Here is a 19087-nt window from a genome sequence, read left to right on the forward strand (position 1 = left end):
TCAGCTGATTTCTCAACAGAAACTTTGCAGGCCAGAAGGGAGTGGCAAGAAATATTCAAAGTGATGAATACCAAGAACCTACAACCAAGATTACTTTATCCAGCAAAGCTATCATTCAGAATTGAAGGTCAGATAAAGAGCTTCACAGATAAGGAAAAGCTAAAGGAGTTCATCACCACCAAACCAGTATTATATGGAATGCTGAAAGGTATCCTTTAAGAAGAGGAAGAGGAAGAAAAAGGTAAAGATACAAATTATGAACAACAAATATGCATCTATCAACAAGTGAATCTAAGAATCAAGTGAATAAATAATCTGATGAACAGAATAAACTGGTGATTGTAATAGAATCAGGGACATAGAAAGGGAATGGACTGACTATTCTTGAGGGGGAATGGGGTGTGGGGGATGCGGGAAGAGACTGGACAAAAATCATGCACCTATGGATGAGGACAGTGGGTGGGGAGTGAGGGCGGAGGGTGGGGCGGGAACTGGGAGGAGGGGAGTTATGGGGGGAAAAAAGAGGAACAGATGTAATAATCTGAACAATAAAGATTTGATTAAAAATAAAAAAAATAAAAAATAATAATATGTAAGTATAAAAAAGAAAAAGAAAAAGACTTCAGTACTAAAGGTTCCGAACCCCATTCCAGCCTGTGTAGAGGAGGTTTTCCTACACCAACAAGCCATGCCCTGACACTAGCTACCCAGGGATGATGTCAGATTCCATGAGTTGAGGGATTATTCTGACAAGACTGCCCCCCAACTTCAGATGACAATCCAGGCCCAGGTTGTCACCGATGCTTCTGACCGATCAGCTACAGATTGGAGTTTCCCATGACCTACACCCTGGGTTCAGTTAATTTGCTGGAGCAGCTCACAGAACTCAGGAAACCCATTTGCTCACTAGATGACCAGTTTATTATAAAAGGAAATCACTCAGGGATAGCCAGTGGAAGAGGCGCGTAGCGCAAGGCATGGGGAAAGGGGCGCAGAGCTTCTATGCTCTCTCTGAACTCTCCTCTCTGGGACCTCCAAGTGGTCACCAACCCGTGAGCTCTCTGAACTTTCTTCTTTTTATGGAGACTTCATGACATCGTTTCCACGTAAGAAACATTCAAACCTATAAGAATTTTTATGAGTTTATTTGAGCCAAACTGACAATTTCTGGGAAGCAAAACATCAACGGTTGAGAAAATGCTCCGAAAATGACAATTTTGTACCTTATTTTATACAGTACAATCAAGGGAGGAGGCACAAGGAGGGTTATATGAAATTTGCTGAGGATAGATTAGGGAGGCGAGAGAAAGCAAAGCGGGGGGAAAATGGATACAAACTAAAATGAAGAGACAAAGAAAGCAAAGACGGGGAGAGGTGGTGGTGGGGAAACCTCTGACATTGGATACAAACTAAAATGAAGAGACAAATACTTCTTTTACATTAGAGAGGGTAACGGATTGTTAATAAGTAACTTTTACAGCACATAGAGATTGTATGCGGGAGAACAAGGTATCCATGAGGGGTCCTGTGGTCTGTGTTCTGGTGGGAGATTGTACCCTGAGGGGTCTGGGAAAAGAGGATTAGTCTGACATTCCAAAGGTATGCTATCATAGATGCAAAAAAGGCATAGGTTCAGGTAAGGCAAAGATTGACCTTTGTCAAGAAAGATACTGGCCTAGGACATGACCGCTCTCCATGAGTCACGTTTAGCTAGCAAGTTTATTTATTTATTTATTATTATAATTATAATTATTATTATTATAGCAAAGGTGGAAATTTATTGGAGAACAAGTACAGACTCCCACGTGGGAAGGGGGAAGAGTCCCCTGGCTGGCAAGTTTTCATTGCAGACCATCCTATGCGGTTCCTATAGGCCTCTGAGTTTGAAAGGCCCACCATGCAGGCCTCCCCTGAGCTTGTCAGGTTTAGTATGTGACCCCTTTTTGTCAGTGAAGAATAGAAAGAAATAAAATGAAGACGCTATAGTTAAGTTGCTAAATTACTAAAATCAAGTAGGTTGAAGCATGAGGAAATGATTCTATCCTTGTTTTAACTAGCCTGGGAACTTAAAGTTTTGAAATTCCAGTTCTTCATCAATGCCTGGATATACACCCAACCTCCAAATAAGTCTCTGATTGCCCAGAAAAGACTAAGGATAGAATATTCCTATATCCAGGCCACCTGGCATCCATTAGCCAGACCACTGTGCCATCTCAAGGATTACCATCTTGGACCAATGCAGAGGCTCAGAATATCAGACTGATTCTTCTCAAGAATGTACTTTTTTTTTTTTTTAAACTGCAATCTTTTAAAAAATATGTATTTTTATTGATTTCAGAGAGGAAGGGAGAGCTAGAGAGAGAAACATCAATGATGAGAGAGAATCGTGGATTGGCTGCCTCCTGCATGCCCCCTACTGGGGATCAAGCCCAAAACCCAGGCATATGCTTGATGGGAAATGGCACCATGACCTCCTGGTTCATGGGTTCACACTCAACCACTGAGCCACCCAGAGAGGGCGAGTGGGCTGTTTTGGGGCAAGGTCACCTTCCCCTGGGGGCCCAGCATTGGCCTATCAGGCAAATTACCTGACTAGTGCTGACCAGGAAATTCCAGACTGACTGGTTAAGATTACATTCCTGGGAGAGGCTGAAACTGCAATTAGGTTAGTTATTGCTGAAACGGCAATTGGTTTGTTAATGTGCATTTAGCACAGGGACTCCATTTGGGAGCAGTGTTCTCTCTCTCTCTCTCTCTCTCTCTCTCTCTCTCTCTCTCTCTCTCTCTCTCTCTCTCTCCAGGTTCCAGGTTATTAAAGTGGCTGGAAAGGCTAAACAGGCCCAAGTCTCTTGCAAGCCTTGCAGCCCAGTGTCTCAGAGTCTTGCTGAAGGTTTGGAGTCTTTGGTTGTCTGATGTTCCACTTCAGGGCACTTGGTGGGAGCCTCATGTATCAGCCTCCAGCTGAGCCCCTGCAGACCTGTTTGGTACTGCCTGCCCCCAAACTACAAGAACAGGTTGTAGTTTATTTGAGCCGATGATAGAGATTTTACACCCCCTTCCTAATAAATATTTCATGTTTGGCAGCATTTAGGAGAATGTTTGCTTTCATTATAACCTACCACCAGTTAGTACGATTGCGGGAAAGGGGACACAAAAGAGCTGATGATCCCTGAACAGCCACACCGGCTTAGGTCAGCTGGCATCGTCCTGTGTGCTCCTCTCTCCCCGTCCGTCCGTCCGTCCGTCCATCCATCCATCCATCCATCCATCCAGGAATCGCGGAGCCCTCCCTGTGCTTGCGTGGGGGTTTGCGCCCGGCTGCCTATCACCGCAGGGAGATAGGAGAGAGGCTGGAACTGCAGGGCCTGGAGCCCGAGGAGCTCCTGCGTCCTGGGGAGGGAGGGCCGGGGAGCAGGGGGGGCGACCGGAGTGTGGACAGGAGCTTGGAGTTGGGATCGGGACCAGCGGGAGGAGGGAGCGGTCCTCCGCCTGGCGGATCGGCGCTTCAGAAAAGCCGAAACCGAGGTGGGGTGGCGGGAAACGCCCCAAAACTGCTCTCGGGGGCCGGCCGGCTGTCCCAGCGCCGCGCGGGGGTCCCGGGCCGCGCGGGGCCCCCCTCCAGGCTCGGCGGCTGGGAGCCCCGCGCACCTCGCTCCCGGTCCCGCCGGGCGGGGCGCTGCGACCGAGCGGCGGGGGGCGCTGCCTCCTCCGGGACGGCGGGGGGCGCTGCGGGCCGGGCGGCGGGGGCGGCCCGGGCCGGCGCGGCGAGCGGCGCGGCGGATGGAGAGTCTGGCCGCGGCCGGCGGCGCCGCCTCCTCGTCGGGCCGGGCACGGCGGGCCGGGGCCTTTGTGTGAGGCGGCGGCGGCGATGGTGCTGGGGCCCCGCGGAGCCGGGTAAGCGCGGCCGGGCCGAGGGTTGCGCTCGCCGGGGCCCGACCCCCGCCCTGGCCCTCCTCGCTCTCGGCGGGCGCCCTGCTGCCCGCTCCCCTCGCCGGACCCACCCTCCCCGCCGCCCCGCCGCCCGTCCCTGGCCTCCGGCGGCCCCGCGCCCCGCGTCCCCCCCGCCCCTCCCGAGTCGCCGGGGGAATCGCGGCTCTTCGGGGAGGGAGGGACCGAGGTGCCGGGTGCCCCGCCAACGGAGTGCCCCGGCCCGATCCAATGCCCCTTCTCCCGGATCCGGCCTCCGGAGGGGAGACCGGCGCCCCGGATGGCGGAGGTGCCTCCTCGGAAGTTCTGAACCTGCCCCCGCCGACCCCCACTCGGGCTGCCCAGCGCCCCGACCCGCTGCCGGCCGAGTGTGGCCGCCAGGGCCTGGGAGATGCTTGGCTGGCACCCAGACAATGCCCGGAGCGCCCGGCGAAAGTTGGGAGTTAGTGGAGTGTGCGGGGTGGAGAAGGGGCTGCCGCGCAGGACCGGAGCCGGCAGACCGGGGCCCCTCCCTCGGGATGCAGGCTCCCGGGAAAGGTGTGTCGAGCAGGTCTTGGACCTGCACAGTGAGGTGTTTTCTCATGGCAGCAAGTGAATCTCTTAGTTCTTGTCAACATGAGCAGGAAACCTGGAGAGGGTGGCGGACAGGCGTCCAGCATATCTAAGATGCCACAGTTGCGTTCTGCTTTGCTCGACTCCTTTGGGCTCTGAAGCGTTTTAACTTCATCCACAGCTTACAAGGAGTGTGGCAGATCAGCATCTGAGCGGCTCTGGGTTATGGAGAGGAGAGAGGCAGGTAGTACAGGTGGAGAGATAGGAACTCGAGAGCAAGCAGATTTACTTCGGGACTGAAAGGACACGCAGTGTTAGAAAACCAAAAGGTGGAGGGAGCATCCCCAGCAGCGAAAGGCGCGTTGCTAACTGTGCAGATTTTATGTGCATGACATTTGACGTCGTAAGGGAAGAGAACATGCGTGATGAAGTAGGACAGCTTGTGTGTAGGAGGAAACTCATTGGAGCCAGCTGCTCTGGCCATGAAGTGTAAGAGTGTGTCCGAGCGGATACCTCTAGCTACAGCCTCTCTTACTGACTCTCTTAAAGACCAAGCTATCAGATTTGTTTCAGCGGGTTTGGCTTTTGTCATAACAGCTCTGTATTGGGGTCAATGTGGGGAGAGGGGTGATCGTTCTGTCATGTGTGCGGTCCTTGCTCTCAGCAGAATGGAGCAGCTCTCCATGCCTGTTCACTCTGTCCCGGCCTGAGGCTTAGAAACACCCCGACTGGTAGTGGTTTCTCCTGCAGAGCACCCCGCCTGCAGGGATGCGTTTGGCCACCCATCTTTTCCCTTTGCTGTCCGCAGATTAACCGTGCTGATAAGGAGGCAACTTCACAGGAGCTGCTAAGATGGGCATGAGGATCAAACTACAAAGCACCAACCACCCCAACAACCTGCTGAAGGAACTCAACAAGTGCCGGCTCTCGGAGACCATGTGCGATGTCACCATCGTGGTGGGGAGCCGCTCCTTCCCGGCCCACAAAGCTGTGCTGGCCTGCGCGGCTGGCTACTTCCAGAACCTCTTCCTGAATACGGGGCTCGATGCCGCCAGGACCTATGTGGTGGACTTTATCACTCCTGCCAACTTCGAGAAGATTCTGAGCTTTGTCTACACATCTGAGCTCTTCACAGACCTGATCAATGTTGGGGTGATCTACGAGGTCGCTGAGCGTCTGGGCATGGAAGACCTCCTCCGGGCCTGTCACTCCACCTTCCCTGACCTGGAGAGCACCGCCGTGGCCAAGTCCCTGACCAACACCAGTGAGAGCCACTCGGGCACCCTGAGTTGTAGCTCAGCAGAACCTGCCCATCCCCTTGGAGAACTCCGGGGTGGCGGGGAGCACTTTGGTCCTGATAGAAACTATGTTTTACCTAGTGATGCTGGAGGAAGCTATAAAGATGAAGAGAGAAATGTTACCAGTGACTCTAACCATAGCCTGCCCCTGCCACAGCAGCCACTGCCGCCAAAGACAGAGGACCATGATAATCCTGCTCCTTTCACATCTGTACCTAATGTGGTGACCCAGCCAGCCCTAGGCACTGCCAGCATGGGCATCCAAACCAGCACAAGCTCCTGCCAGCCATACAAGCTTCAGAGCAATGGAGACTTCAGTAAAAACAGCTTCTTCCCCCCGGACAATGCGATAGACATCACCACTGGGACCAACTCCTGTCTGAGCAATAGCGACCACTCCAAAGACCCAGGCTTTGAGCAGATGGATGACCTCCAGCTGGAGGACCTGGGGGATGACGACTTGCAGTTTGAAGACCCCACCGAGGAGATCGGCACAGCTGAGGAGGTGATTGAGTTGAGTGATGACAGTGAGGATGAGCTGACTTTTGGAGACAATGACAACCGAGAGAATAAGGCCATGCCCTGCCAGGTGTGCAAGAAAGTTCTAGAGCCCAACATTCAACTGATCCGACAGCATGCTCGGGACCACGTGGACCTGCTGACAGGCAACTGCAAGGTGTGCGAGACCCACTTCCAGGACCGAAACTCCCGGGTGACCCATGTCCTGTCTCACATCGGTATTTTCCTCTTCTCCTGCGACATGTGTGAAACTAAGTTCTTTACCCAGTGGCAGCTGACGCTCCACCGACGGGATGGAATATTTGAGAACAACATCATTGTCCACCCCAATGATCCCCTGCCGGGGAAGCTGGGCTTGTTTTCAGGGGCAGCCTCCGCAGAATTGAAATGTGCTGCCTGCGGGAAGGCTCTGGCCAAAGATTTCCACGTGGTCCGGGGCCACATCCTAGACCATCTGACCTTGAAGGGCCAGGCCTGCAGCGTCTGTGACCAGCGCCACCTCAACCTCTGCAGCCTCATGTGGCACATGCTCTCCCATCTCGGCATTTCGGTCTTCTCCTGCTCTGTCTGTGCGAACAGCTTTGTGGACTGGCATCTCCTAGAGAAGCACATGGCTGTGCACCAAAGCCTGGAAGACACCCTCTTCCGCTGCCACCTGTGTAGCCAGAGCTTCAAGTCGGAGGCTGCCTATCGCTACCATGTCAGCCAGCACAAATGCAGCAGCGGCCTTGACCCCCGGCCTGGCTTTGGGCTGCAGCACCCAGCTCTCCCGAAGAGGAAGCTGCCGGCAGAGGAGTTCCTGAGCGAGGAGCTGGCTTTACAGGGCCAACCTGGGAACAGCAAGTATAGCTGCAAGGTCTGTGGCAAAAGATTTGCCCACACAAGTGAGTTTAACTACCACCGGCGGATCCACACGGGCGAGAAGCCGTACCAGTGTAAGGTGTGCCACAAGTTCTTCCGAGGCCGCTCGACCATCAAGTGCCACCTGAAGACGCACTCAGGGGCCCTCATGTACCGCTGCACAGTCTGTGGCCACTACAGCTCCACCCTGAACCTCATGAGCAAGCACGTGGGTGTGCACAAAGGCAGCCTCCCGCCCGACTTCACCATTGAGCAGACCTTCATGTACATTATCCATTCCAAAGAGGCAGAAAAGAGCCCGGACAGCTGACTGGGTCCCACCGGAGCCAAGGGGAGCTCCCAGGTGGCAGCCAGGACATTGACTTTCTAGAGGCTGTTCATCCCACCCTAGCCGAAGTTACAGTTTTGCCTTGCTGGGAATTCTGTTCTGTCTTGCGTTTAAAGAAGAAAAAAAAGAATAGCACATGAGCTGTTACTGTTTTAGAGAAGCAGCAGCCCTATCATGTTTACCTCCTGACCTGTTCTTGCCCCTGAAGGGCTGTGTTTTTTATTCTTTTGAGGCTGGTCTTGGGATCTCGTCAGGCAGTTAGTGTCAACTAGATCCCCTTCCCCAGCCTCTCGAGTTTTATGCTGCTAAGAACCCAACCAACAGCTTCACTGAAGAGAGGAGGTGGAGAGAGTTTTCACTGTGGGTATAATGCCAGACCTCCATCGGGGACCACCAACTGTGAGAGAGTTTGGCAGTGTGGTCATTTAGAAAAGACTAGTCAGCAAGCAGCTCACCTCAGGTTCCCCTCCCGGCCCTCAGCAGGGAAAAGGCAACAGGGATAGAGGTGCCTGTTGTTCCATGCCTCTAATCTGCTGACTGGACAGTAAAATCTTTTGGAAGCTAGATCCAAACTGAGGACTAAAGCTTTCTATTTAGATCAGAAAGCTTTGGGATGAATCCTGGCCAGGGCCACCAGAAAAGGTCCTGCAGGGCCACCAGAAGTGGCAGCCTGGATGGGCAGGAAGGGAGGTTTCTCTTTTCTCCTCAATTCCAAAGAAACATGATTTCATGGAGTGATGGCCCAGGACATCAGGCCTTCCCTGTGGGGCAAAGAGGACAGGGAGCCATTTGATAGAGTCAGTCAGGTGCCATCTGGCCGCCTCCATCAGCCGTGAATTTTCTGTTGGAGAAGTGGGGTTGTCTCTGACAGCAGCAGCATTGCCTTAATTTATATCCTGTCTCTCGCCTAGAAGTGTGTTTGACCCGTAGTGTAGATGAGAAGACCCCATGAGGTGGAGTGATGGACTGGAAGCCCTTTAGGATTAAAGGGACCGATGGCTGGTGGTGTGTAGCGGGATGCCTCTCTGTCCCGGTTGGGTAACCTGTTTTGTGCAACTGGGCAGGAGCTCTGGCAGCTGACTTGACCTGCTGGAATTTATCCTGATCTGTCTTTGTGTTGCCGCCAGTGGGCGCTATTGGCTGACAGCTCGGCCAGGCCCGCCCTCGGTGACTGGGAAACCTTTCTGCCCAGCCCTGGGGGCTTTGTTGTTAGTTGGCTTTTGAGGGGGCCCTGCCCAAAGAAGGCTTGAATGCGAGGGCCCTTGATCTCACGTACTCATTGGCTCACCTCAGTACACACTACCTCACCTGCTCAGGCCAGCGCTGGGAGTCCCTGAGCGAGGCCCTGACACTGCTCCTGGTGGGACTCAGCAGCACCCCGGGCTGTTTCACAAGCTAGTGGTTTTAATGAACTCACAAAGCCTTTTTGGACGTTAATATTTATTTATTTTTATGTTTGTATGCATATTACCCAGCATCTCTTTTGGAAAAGAGACTTCAGGAAAATGAGTTTCTCCCCAGCAAGGAGCCATGTCCAGGGGAGAATCCTGGCCAGAAGTTTGGGAAATAGGCTAGAACTGGGGGAGAACGTTTCAAGCCTTTAAGCAGGGCAAATTCTTTTTGTTCTCCCCAGATAGGCTCTTACAGAATATACCCAGGGAACCCTTTAGGCAATTGATGTAAGTCCTAGAAAGTTGGGGCTTGTTAAATTCCTAGCCCTTTTCTCCTCCTCCTCCTCCTCCTTCCATCCTGTAATGGAGTAGATTGGGGACCAGGCTGCGGGGACCAAGTCACATGAAGGACCTTTTTGCACATTTTCTCATCCCTCCTGAACTCGGAAAGCTGTATTGAGACATAGAGGCAAACCAGAGCTTCATCTTTGGTGCACCTGCTGCCTCTCTCCCCAGCCCTGAACTTACACAGCCTCCGACTTGGAGTGCATGGCTCTCTGCTGGGGTGACCACTACATGAAGGGACTTGTACACATGGCCACTTTTCACATCTAACCCAACTTGTGAATCCTCCCAGGGGACATTCTTGTCAGGAAAGCAGTGCTGAGACTCTTCATCTCTGACTAGCTTCTCCTTTCCCCACACTGACCTATAGAAATTTAAGGAGGAATGTGTGTGAAAGACTACCGTCGAGTGTTTGCTAAGCTTTTCAAGCCTGAGCGATCCCTCCCAGACTGTTGGTGAGGACTGGTTTCTGAATGGCCAGGTTTGAGGGAGCTGGTACTGGAACCCAGCGAGTATGCTGGGCAAACCCTTTTCCTTAACAGAGGGCATCATGGATGCTGGGTAGTCTGTATACTTAACCTGAAACTGTGAAGTATTCCCTTTTTGCCAGTAAACCAAAAAGCAAATCCTTGAAACTTTGCCCCTGAAACACTAAACAAAAAACTGCACCCCCTGATCCTCCCGAGACCAAGTGGCTGGTCAGGGCAACCCCGTTGGTTGCAGTCAGACATGTAGCAGGGTCAGTAGCTCATGAGGCTCAATGACCAAACCCTGTTTCTCCACATGTCCCCTGTGTTCACACCCAACCCTCCCTCTGTTCAGTCATGTTTGCTGCCCCTGCCTCTAGCTCACCCTTTTCTGAACTGTTGTACTTGAAACACTATAGTGTGGCAGAGGGCACTCTAGGATACCGAGTGGAAGGTATTGATTTTATTTTGAGTTTTTTATTTTTTCAATCTTTGATTTGGTCACGCCCTCTGCCCTGGAACTCAGTTTAGCACTGTCTCCTGCTGTATCGTTCTGAGGTTCAGTTTGACCCTTGAATGTCTTTTCTTCTCCCCTTTCCTCCTTTTTCTTGTTCTGTACTCCAGACTGGCTACATAATTGGCAAAGCCCTTTATTTAAAAATTATGTTTAAGAATTTCAAGATGGCAATTGTGGAGCATGAAACCAAGCGTGAGGCTGTTCTCAGCCTGTTTCCGAGGGGAGGAGGGTGACACTTGGATGGCACGCTGGCATCAAGAGCAGAGGCTGCCGTGGCCAGAGGAGGGGACCATTATCCCGCTCTCCTGGGCCCGCTGCCCCACTGGCAAGCTCCGCTGTACCCTCACATTGGGTCCTAAATTTTAAGACTCCATGGAGTATATAGCTCATGGCTCATTGGGAAGAAAGGGGGTGGGGGTGGGGCTCTGGCCCAGGTGACCTCTAAGGACCAGAAAATGGGTAAAAGTTCTTTTTGACTTCTCTTCTGACCTGTCAGCCCTCTTTGTCTCCAGGACCAGCCTTTGGGCTTCAATACCTTCTCCCAGTGAGGTTTTGCTACTGATGATTTTTCTTCCTCTTCTGGCCTCCTGCTGTGCCCTGTTTTCCCAGACTACTCTGTGTGGAAATGAGTTTAAATCCCACTATAGATGGACACTGAGTCTATTGCCATGGGAGTAGGCTGTGTGGAGAAGTCTGTGCCCATATGGGAGTCGCTACGCCTCCTTTTTCCTAACCCTGCACTGGCTGAGTCAGGAAGTAGGACACACAGCATTCATTTCAGTGTGGTTATCATCGTAAAGCTGACATCAGGATGAAAATGGAATTGTTTGGATTTCAATATTTCTTTAACACCCTTCCTTTGTCCAGTCCACCCTCCCCTCCCTCTTCTACTAGCTAAAGTCTCTTACGAAATGGAGAACAGTTGATGTGTAACTTCTTCCATTAAATTAATAAGTACTGACCTCCTAATATTTAAGTGTTTACTATCTATTGCTGTAAAGTTTTGTATATTTTGTAAACTTTTTTTCCCAAATAGTAGATGTCTAAAATCGTTGTACATCTGATTCTTTTATATTCCATTGTTCGGCACAAAGTGTGGTTTTTATTTAGAATAAAAAAAAAAGGAAATTGGAAATGGGAGTTCTTTTCCTGTTTACTGTGATCGTGCTCACCCCTGGAGTTGGGAAGATCTGGACGGCCACCCGTTGAGTCTCAGCGTTCTGCTCAGCAGATTTAAGCAGCACCTTTTCCTTCCCTGTAGCTGGAATTCCCCAGGGTTAACTTGTTGACCGGTCTTTTGTTTGTTTTTCAAATCGATTTTTATTGATTTCAGAGAGGAAGGGAGAGGGAGAGAGAGAGATAGAAACATCAGTGATGAAAGAGAATCACGGATTGGATTGGCTGCCTCCTACACACCCCTTACCAGGCACTGAGCTCACACCCAGACATGTGCCCTTGACCGGAATCGAATCCAGGATCCTTCAGCCCATAGGCTGATGCTCTATCCACATAGCCAGACTGGCTAGGGCTTGACCGATTTTTAGTGGGAAATTAAGTCAGTGACCCAACTTCTTCAGGGAGAACATCCCTGAAGGGATCTTCTGTTGGCCCAGAAAGTGAAGTGGAACTCAGCCAATGTCTAGTTGGACTTGAAAATTGGCCATAAGTTGTCTTGCCAGTGCCATCTAATTCATGTGACGCGGTATGTTGGACTGGAGAGAGAGGCAGGTCAAACAGAGGAGGCAGAGGTTTGGCATAATTTCCTGAGGTTGATAACAAATGTACCCCGACGGAAGGGTGTGATGTGGTCCATTGGGTCTCAGCACACTGCCTGGCCCTGGCCCCCGTCACTGCTCAGTAAATGCTGAGCTGAGCAGCCTTGCTGCAGTCAGCATAGCCTGTTCCCTCCTCCCAAGGCCCTCAGGAGATATGCTGCCAGGAGATAACTGGTTGCCAGAGTGAAACCCGTGAGAAGAGTACAACCTCGGGGAAGTGGACTCGGGTCGCCTGGGATGTGACAGAGAAAATTGGGTTTTCTTTAGGAAACTTCTGGAGCCTGAGTCCGGGGAGGCAGTGATATGGGCATCAGATGCCGGCTTGGCTTGTACGTGGGCATTAGGGGAGAAAGTGCTTTTACTGTGCTATCTGCGCTGCTAGGCTAAGCCCTGACTGCAACCCCAGGTTACACCCTGGACTCTTCTGGGTGGAAAGCCTTCAGCTCTGTGCCACTGAGCAGTGGTTTATAGCTTAAGAACCTTTCAGGTTGGGCCCAGTGAGCAGGGGGCTTATAGATACAGGTGCCCCCTGCTTCTGACACACAGGCACACACCATTGGACACATGTGGATGCCTCTGCCGAACGCAGCTTCAGATTTCTGAAAGCAGAGGAGGCAGCGTGCCAGGTCAGGGGCTTATTCCAAGTTAAACATTCCAGACACAGCACCGGGCAGGACAGAGGTCTCAGCAGTTGTGTCCCCGGGCCCTCCGGTCTCCACCGCAGGATTGAGAGACCAAGGACCTGGAACGAGTGGACTTGAACCTGCTCTTAGGCTTTGCTTCAGTCAAAGTTCATGGGCATGGTCCTAGTGTCCCAAACTGACCGCCTTTCCAGGAGACCTGCTTGTTACCAAGAGCAGCGGTCGCCAACCGGTGGTCTGTGGACCCCTGGTGGTCCGTGAGGTCCGAAAGGTTGGCGACCGCTGACCAAGAGGACTTCTTGTCCTATCTGTAGACAAGTGTTACTAGAAGTAAGTTGCTGGGCAGATAAATCATGAAAAGACTAGGCGCAGGAGAAAGAAGTGTAAGGATGGGAACTGACAGAAGAAAACAGAACCCTGCCCTGTGACCGAATTGGGAAATTTCCGCTGCCTGTCCTGTGCAGGGACCAGAGGCTGAGGGACAACACATCTGTCAGTGCTTGCAGCTGGCTGTCCCAGGGTCTGCTCCCAGAATGGATGTCTCTTGTTATTTTCCACGGTCTGGGGAAAAAGGGAGGGACAGGGGTGGATTTTGGATAGCATCTTGTTTAGATCCGAAATGTCCTAGTTCCAAAGCTGGGAGGAGGTGGGCTAGCTATGAGAGCTGTTACCCTGGGGCAGCTCCTCTGCTCCCGGAGAGGGGGTGGGGTGAGGGTGGGGGTGGGGCACAGGATGGACCAGCGAGGGGAGAGTGTCAGCTAGGAAATGGAGAACTTCCTGGATGGTGGAAGGGGTGGAGGGCCATCCTGCCCGCCCAGCTGCGGGTGCCTGTGCAGACCTCGGCTTCACCCCGCCCGCCTCCACACTCCCTCCACTATCACAGCACTGAGGGTGCGCTGCCGGAAACGTCCTGCTGAGACCTTCTGGTTCCGTGGCCTCTGGCCTCTTGTCCCCACAGCCTGCGCGGTGCGCGGTGCAGGGTGCGCTGGGAGAGCAGCAAGCACACACATGCAAAGGAAAGCTTTGAGCGGTTCCTGCAGAGCTCACGCTTCCGGCCAGGGTGGTTTCTGCAATGCGTGTCCTTTCTGCTGAGCATCCATTTAGCCTTACCGCCTTCCCCACTCACAGCGGCAAGTGCAGACTTTTAGAGATCGAGTCATGGCTGTCTCTATTATTTATTTCACCCTTTTTCCTGTGCGTCTGTCTTAGACACAAGGACTGAGACACATAGGACCACACCAAGGACCCATTCTTTATCCCTCTCTACCCCTTTTCCCTCTCCCCACCTCAAGGTGTAAGATAGACTCCAAGTCGACCAGGAGTGCTTTGACCCTTTTCCCTGCCCCCCCGCCCCCCAATCTCTCACCTCCACCTCCAGCTTTCTACTTCATGAGGGAGGAGAGTGGACCCCACCTCAGCTGGCTGTAAGAGACCCAGGAGCGGAGACGGGTGAGGGATTTGGTGCCTGGGAGTGCAGGCTGGGGTGGTGGGGGCCCGCTGCAGTGGGCTCGGTGCCCTCCTTGGTGATGATGATGGAATGCTGCGTGGAGGAGGAGGAAGACGAGGCACGTCTGCCCGCCCTGGGCTGGGCCTTGGGAAGGTAGTGGACCACAGCACTCAGCAGCCGGTCCCGGAAGTTCGGGCTGAGGAAGTTGTAAAGGATGGGGTTGAGGACGCAGTGGAGCATGGAGAAGCAGTCGATGACATCATAGAAGAAGTAGAGCAGGTGGGTCAGGTAGCAGTGGAGGTGGATGTGGGTCCCATGCAGTGAGATCAGCAGCAGGTTCACATGGTAGGGCAGCCAGCAGACGACAAAGACGCCTATGTAGGCGCACACCAGCAGGCAGTGGCGCCGGCTCTCAGGCCGTCCTGCCCGCTTAAGCCGCCAGGCCGTCAGCACATTGAAGACTGTGATGAGAGGGAAGGGCAGCAGGAAGCCCAGGATGGTGGTGGACAGGGTCACCGCCATGGCCCACGTGCTGTAGGTTTCAAAAGGTGCCAGGAAGAGGCACATGGGCTCGAAGCTCTCGACCAGCTGAATGTGGACCACCTCGGGCAGCGGAATGATGGCCGCGAGCACCCAGACGCCCGCACACACCGCCCGCCGCACTCGGTGCTGGTGGCGCTGCCAGGAGGGAGAGGCGCTGGTGAGGGTGACGTAGCGGTCGATGCTGAGGCACACCAGGAAGAAGATGCTGCTGTACATGTTGGCAAAGTAGAAGTAGTGGGTGAAGCGGCAGAAGAAGCTTCCCCAGAGCCAGGTGTAGTCCAGCGTGACCTCCAGCATCCACACGGGCAGAGACAGGACGATGCCCAGGTCCGCTACGGCCATGTTGAGGACGTAGAGTCTCAGCAGCCCCGCCCGGCCCGAGCTGCGCCAGTTGACACAGATCACCAGGAGGTTCTCCACCAGCCCGACCACGAAGATGGCCAGGTAGAGGACAAAGAGGGCCACGCGCTTGGTGCTCTCGCTGAGCTCCACGTGGCACTCGGGCAGACTGTGGTTGAAGAAGTAGAACAGGTCAGTCCAGTTGTGGATCTCTCCAGGGTCACTGGCAGGCCCTGCAGTGACCCCCTTGGGGGGCCCGGACTCCATGCTGGCCGTGACTGACATCAGGACCCGCAGATGCCTGGTGGGGAGAAGAGCGTGTTGGAGGAGAAAGGAGACTTGGAAAACAGCTTTGTGTCCCGTCCCCCAGGCCGCAGGGCACCGGGACCAGGAGGCTGTGGGGAAAGATCCTGGGTCTGAAGAGGCAAGAAAGGGAAGGTGAACATTCCAACTGTGAGTAAACAGCACACAACTTACTTCTCAGCTTTGACCCAAGAGCAGAGATACTTTGCTAAGGGGCCTCCGTGGTGGGAGAGGCCAGATCTCTGCCCAGCCTGCCAGGCCCACCCTTCTCCGGCCTCAGGTGGGCTGGCTGGCTCCGACCTCCACTCACACCCTCCTCAGGAGGCTCTTGCTCTGTCTTGTCCTGTGGGCTTTGGATGCAGCACTCTCTCTCCTCTCTCTCTCTCTCTCTCTCTCTCTCTCTCTCTCTCTCTCTCTCTCTCTCTCTCTTTCATCTATGGATCATGCCGGAAAGGCAGTTGTCTCCAAGCCCCATTCCCTTCTTCCCTGAGAGAGGGCAGCACTCACCTGAGTTTCCTTGGGGACACCTCCGGTCCTGGAGGCAGAGGGCCTGGACTGTTGGGGAGCTGCGAGGAGGCTGGAGGGACGGGAGGGCCTTGCAGCTGGCTTTGCTTCGGGCTTTAGGCTGCCCTTCTCGTCCGGAAGCAGCATCACTGGCTGAGGCTCTGTGGGAAAGGACCGGGATTTTTCCTGCCTTCCCCCAATCCAGTTAGAGGGGAAGTCACAGCAGAAGACCCAGTGTGCCAGTGGTAGGGAGGAGTCAGGCTGCAAGCATTAAAATCCAGATCCTCACTCACTAACTGTGGGGATTTACCCCTTTTAGAAAAACAAATAAGACTCCTTTATTTATTTAGTTAGTTTTGTAAATCCTCACCCGAGTATATTTTCCCATTTATTTTCAGAGATAGTGGAAGGGAGGGAGAGAGACAGAGAGTTGGTAGAGACACATTGATTAGTTGCCTCCTGCACGTACGGGACCAGGGCTGGGGCTCAAGCTTGCAACTGAGGTACGAGCCCTTGATGGGAATTGAACCCAGGACCCTTCAGGCCACAGGTTGACACTCTATCCACTGAGCCAAATGGGCAAGAGTATATGTGTGAGACTAAATGAGCCACCAAGGCGAAGTGCTTAGCGCAGGGCTGGGTCTGTGTTTAATGCTTTACGTATGCATGTGCTTTCCACTCTAAGTCAGCTTGGAATTCCTCTCTCCCATGTCTGTCTTCATTCCTACTCAAGCAGAACTGGACAGGGTGGGAGGGCTAAAAAAGATGTGAAAATCAGTCGGACTCTTAATCGCTCTGGTCCTTCCCCCAGTGACTCCTCCTCCCCCCTTGCCATTCTCCCCAGCCTTCCTTTGGAGATCTGAGTTGAGAATCTGGAGAGAGAGGAAAGACTGGATCTGGGGTGGGGAGGAGCAGCACTGAGCTTCAGGGAGACTCCTGGATGGAGAGGAGGAGAACAGCTTCTTTTCCGCACGGCTCCATATTTCTCTTGAAGTATGTGTGTGGTAGAGGAGAGACAGAGAGAGAGGGAGAGAGAGAGAGAGAGAGAGAAAGAGAGAGAGAGAGAGAGATTGGAAGTCACTCAGCTTCTCTCTCCCTCCAGCCGTAGGGTAAGGCTGGCAGCATGGATTGTGTTGTGGAACATTGTGTGTGGCAAAGCTTCTGCTTCTCAGCGCACTGTCACCTCGGTTAATCGTTTGATCCCTGTGGGGAGGTACCCCTGGGGGAGGAAGGATGGGCTGTACATGTAGAGGCCCAGAGAGGTTGCCTGTCTTACACAAGCCACACTAGCAGATGGCAGAGCCAGCTGGAGCTGGGCCTTGTGTTGTAGTTGGTAGTGTGTTGGCTGGAGGGGATTAGATATATATTTAATTGAGGTGAAATTCCCATAACAATACCAACCATTTTAGAGTGTACAATTCGGTGGATGTAGTACACTCATTTTGCTGTGCAACCACCACTTCTATCTAGTCCCAAAACATTTCCATCACCCCAAAAGGAACCCCATACCCATTAAGCGCCTAGTTCCCGGCAGCCAGCATTCTGCTCTCTGCCTCTGTGGATTTTGCCGATGGATATTCAGTATAAATGGAATCATACAATGTGTGACTTTGTGTCTGGTTTTGTCACTTAGCATAATGGTTTTGAGGTTTCTCCACATTGTAGCATATATCAAGTCTTCATTCCTTTTTATGGCTGAGTAATAGCCCATTGCATGAATATAACACATTTTCTTTATCCATTCAGGGAGGGGATTTTTTTGAAGTTTGCTGATTACTTTTTTATTAATTTTATTAAACACTAGTGGCCCGGTGCATGAATTTATGCACATTGAAAGGAAATTAATTAGAAGAAATATTTTAAAAATATATTTTATTGATTTTTTACAGAGAGGAAGGGAGAGGGTTAGAGAGTTAGAAACATTGATCAGCTGCCTCCTGCACACTCCCCACTGGGGATGTGCCCACAACTAAGGTACATGCCCCTGACTGGAATCGAACCTGGGACCTTTCAGTCCCCAGGCCGACGCTCTATCCACTGAGCCAAACCGGCCAGGGCTAGAAGAAATATTTTAATATCACTATTCGTCCTTTCTCTATAATAGAAGTGTCAACCAAATTCACGATCAACTATGACAGATCGAGACACATGCGTGCTAATGGCACCAGCGAGAGCTTTATATCTATACTACTAAAAGGGTAATATGCTAATTAGACTGGGACACCTTCCAGGAGACCTTCCGGACTTTCTTCTGGACAAAGCCATGGTGGCAGGGCCGAGGTAGAGGTGGTTAGAGGCCAAGAGGGGAGGGCAGTTGTGGGTGATCAGGTTGGTGGGGGGCGGGGCCGTTGGGGGTAAGCAGACCAGCAGGGGGGCCAGTTGGGGGCAAGCAGGCCATCAGTGGGGGTCAATTGGAGGTTGATCAGGACAGCGGGGGGGGGGCAGTTTGGAGTGGGCAGGCCAGCAGGGGGGCAGTTGGGGGTGAGCAGGCTGGCAGGGGAGGCAGTTGGGGGCAAGCACACTGGCACGGGGGGCAGTTGGGGGTGAGCAGGCTGGAGGGGGGGCATTTGGGGGCAAGCGGGCCAGCAGGCAGAGTGGTTAGGGGCAATCAGGCAGGTGAGCGGTTAGGAGCCAGCAGTCCTGGATTGAGAGAGGGATGTCCGACTGCCGGTTTAGGCCCGATCCCTGTAAACTGGCAGTAGGACATCCTTCGAGGGGTCCCAGATTGGAGGGTGCAGGCCGGGCTGAGGAACACCCCCTCCCCCGTGCACGAATTTCATGCACCGGGCCACTAGTGTATAGATAAACTTGCTTAATTAGACCTGCTTTCTGGTTTAGCTAAACTTTTTCCAGCCCAGTGAAGCACCCCAACTTCTCTTTCAGGTAACTGTCAGCAACACAGCAGTAAATATCAACACAAAGCAGATTATTATTGTAGATCACGCAGGGAGAACAGAGAGTAAAATATTTAACTGCAGCAGTGTTTGCCTATATCCTGTGCAGTGAGAAAACCTGAAGTCATTTTCAGGGTTCACCATTTCTTCTTTTCAGTGTGGTCAAGTTTCTAAGCTTACTAAATTTCCATTTTCCAGCTAATGAAAAGAAAATAGGATTCCACCAAGTCTCCTATCTACCTACTCCAGGACTCTGTGAGGATCAAATGAGATGCGGCACGGGAAAACGCTTCACAGACATTTGGTTAAAGTGTAAATGTTTCCACCTGGCTATAAAGCAAGTCGTGTTCTTAGGGGAAGAAACTGCAAGGAGGCTAGTTGCTAGGGAGAGGAAGCCGGGCGTTGCTATATAACGTCATTACCCGGTTGGACACTT

The 19087-nt window shown here is 52.6% G+C and overlaps 2 protein-coding genes across 2 annotated transcripts; one reads left to right on the forward strand and one right to left on the reverse strand.

Moving 5' to 3' along the window:
• The first annotated feature begins 3762 nt into the window (after positions 1-3762).
• On the forward strand, positions 3763-11336 carry ZBTB39 (zinc finger and BTB domain containing 39). Its single transcript, XM_036300261.1, has 2 exons — positions 3763-3894; positions 5288-11336. Exon 2 carries the CDS (start codon positions 5332-5334, stop codon positions 7465-7467), a length of 2136 nt encoding a protein of 711 aa, XP_036156154.1. The 5' UTR covers positions 3763-3894; positions 5288-5331; the 3' UTR covers positions 7468-11336.
• A 2649-nt stretch (positions 11337-13985) lies between these two features.
• On the reverse strand, positions 13986-15936 carry GPR182 (G protein-coupled receptor 182). The gene is made up of 2 exons (XM_036300018.1): positions 15761-15936; positions 13986-15251 (listed from the first exon to the last, which is right to left on the reverse strand). Exon 2 carries the CDS (start codon positions 15233-15235, stop codon positions 14036-14038), a length of 1200 nt encoding a protein of 399 aa, XP_036155911.1. The 5' UTR covers positions 15236-15251; positions 15761-15936; the 3' UTR covers positions 13986-14035.
• Positions 15937-19087: the final 3151 nt, after the last annotated feature.

The sequence above is a fragment of the Myotis myotis genome, unplaced genomic scaffold (genome assembly GCF_014108235.1).
Source record: "Myotis myotis isolate mMyoMyo1 unplaced genomic scaffold, mMyoMyo1.p scaffold_m19_p_3, whole genome shotgun sequence".
NCBI classification, from domain to species: Eukaryota; Metazoa; Chordata; class Mammalia; order Chiroptera; family Vespertilionidae; genus Myotis; species Myotis myotis.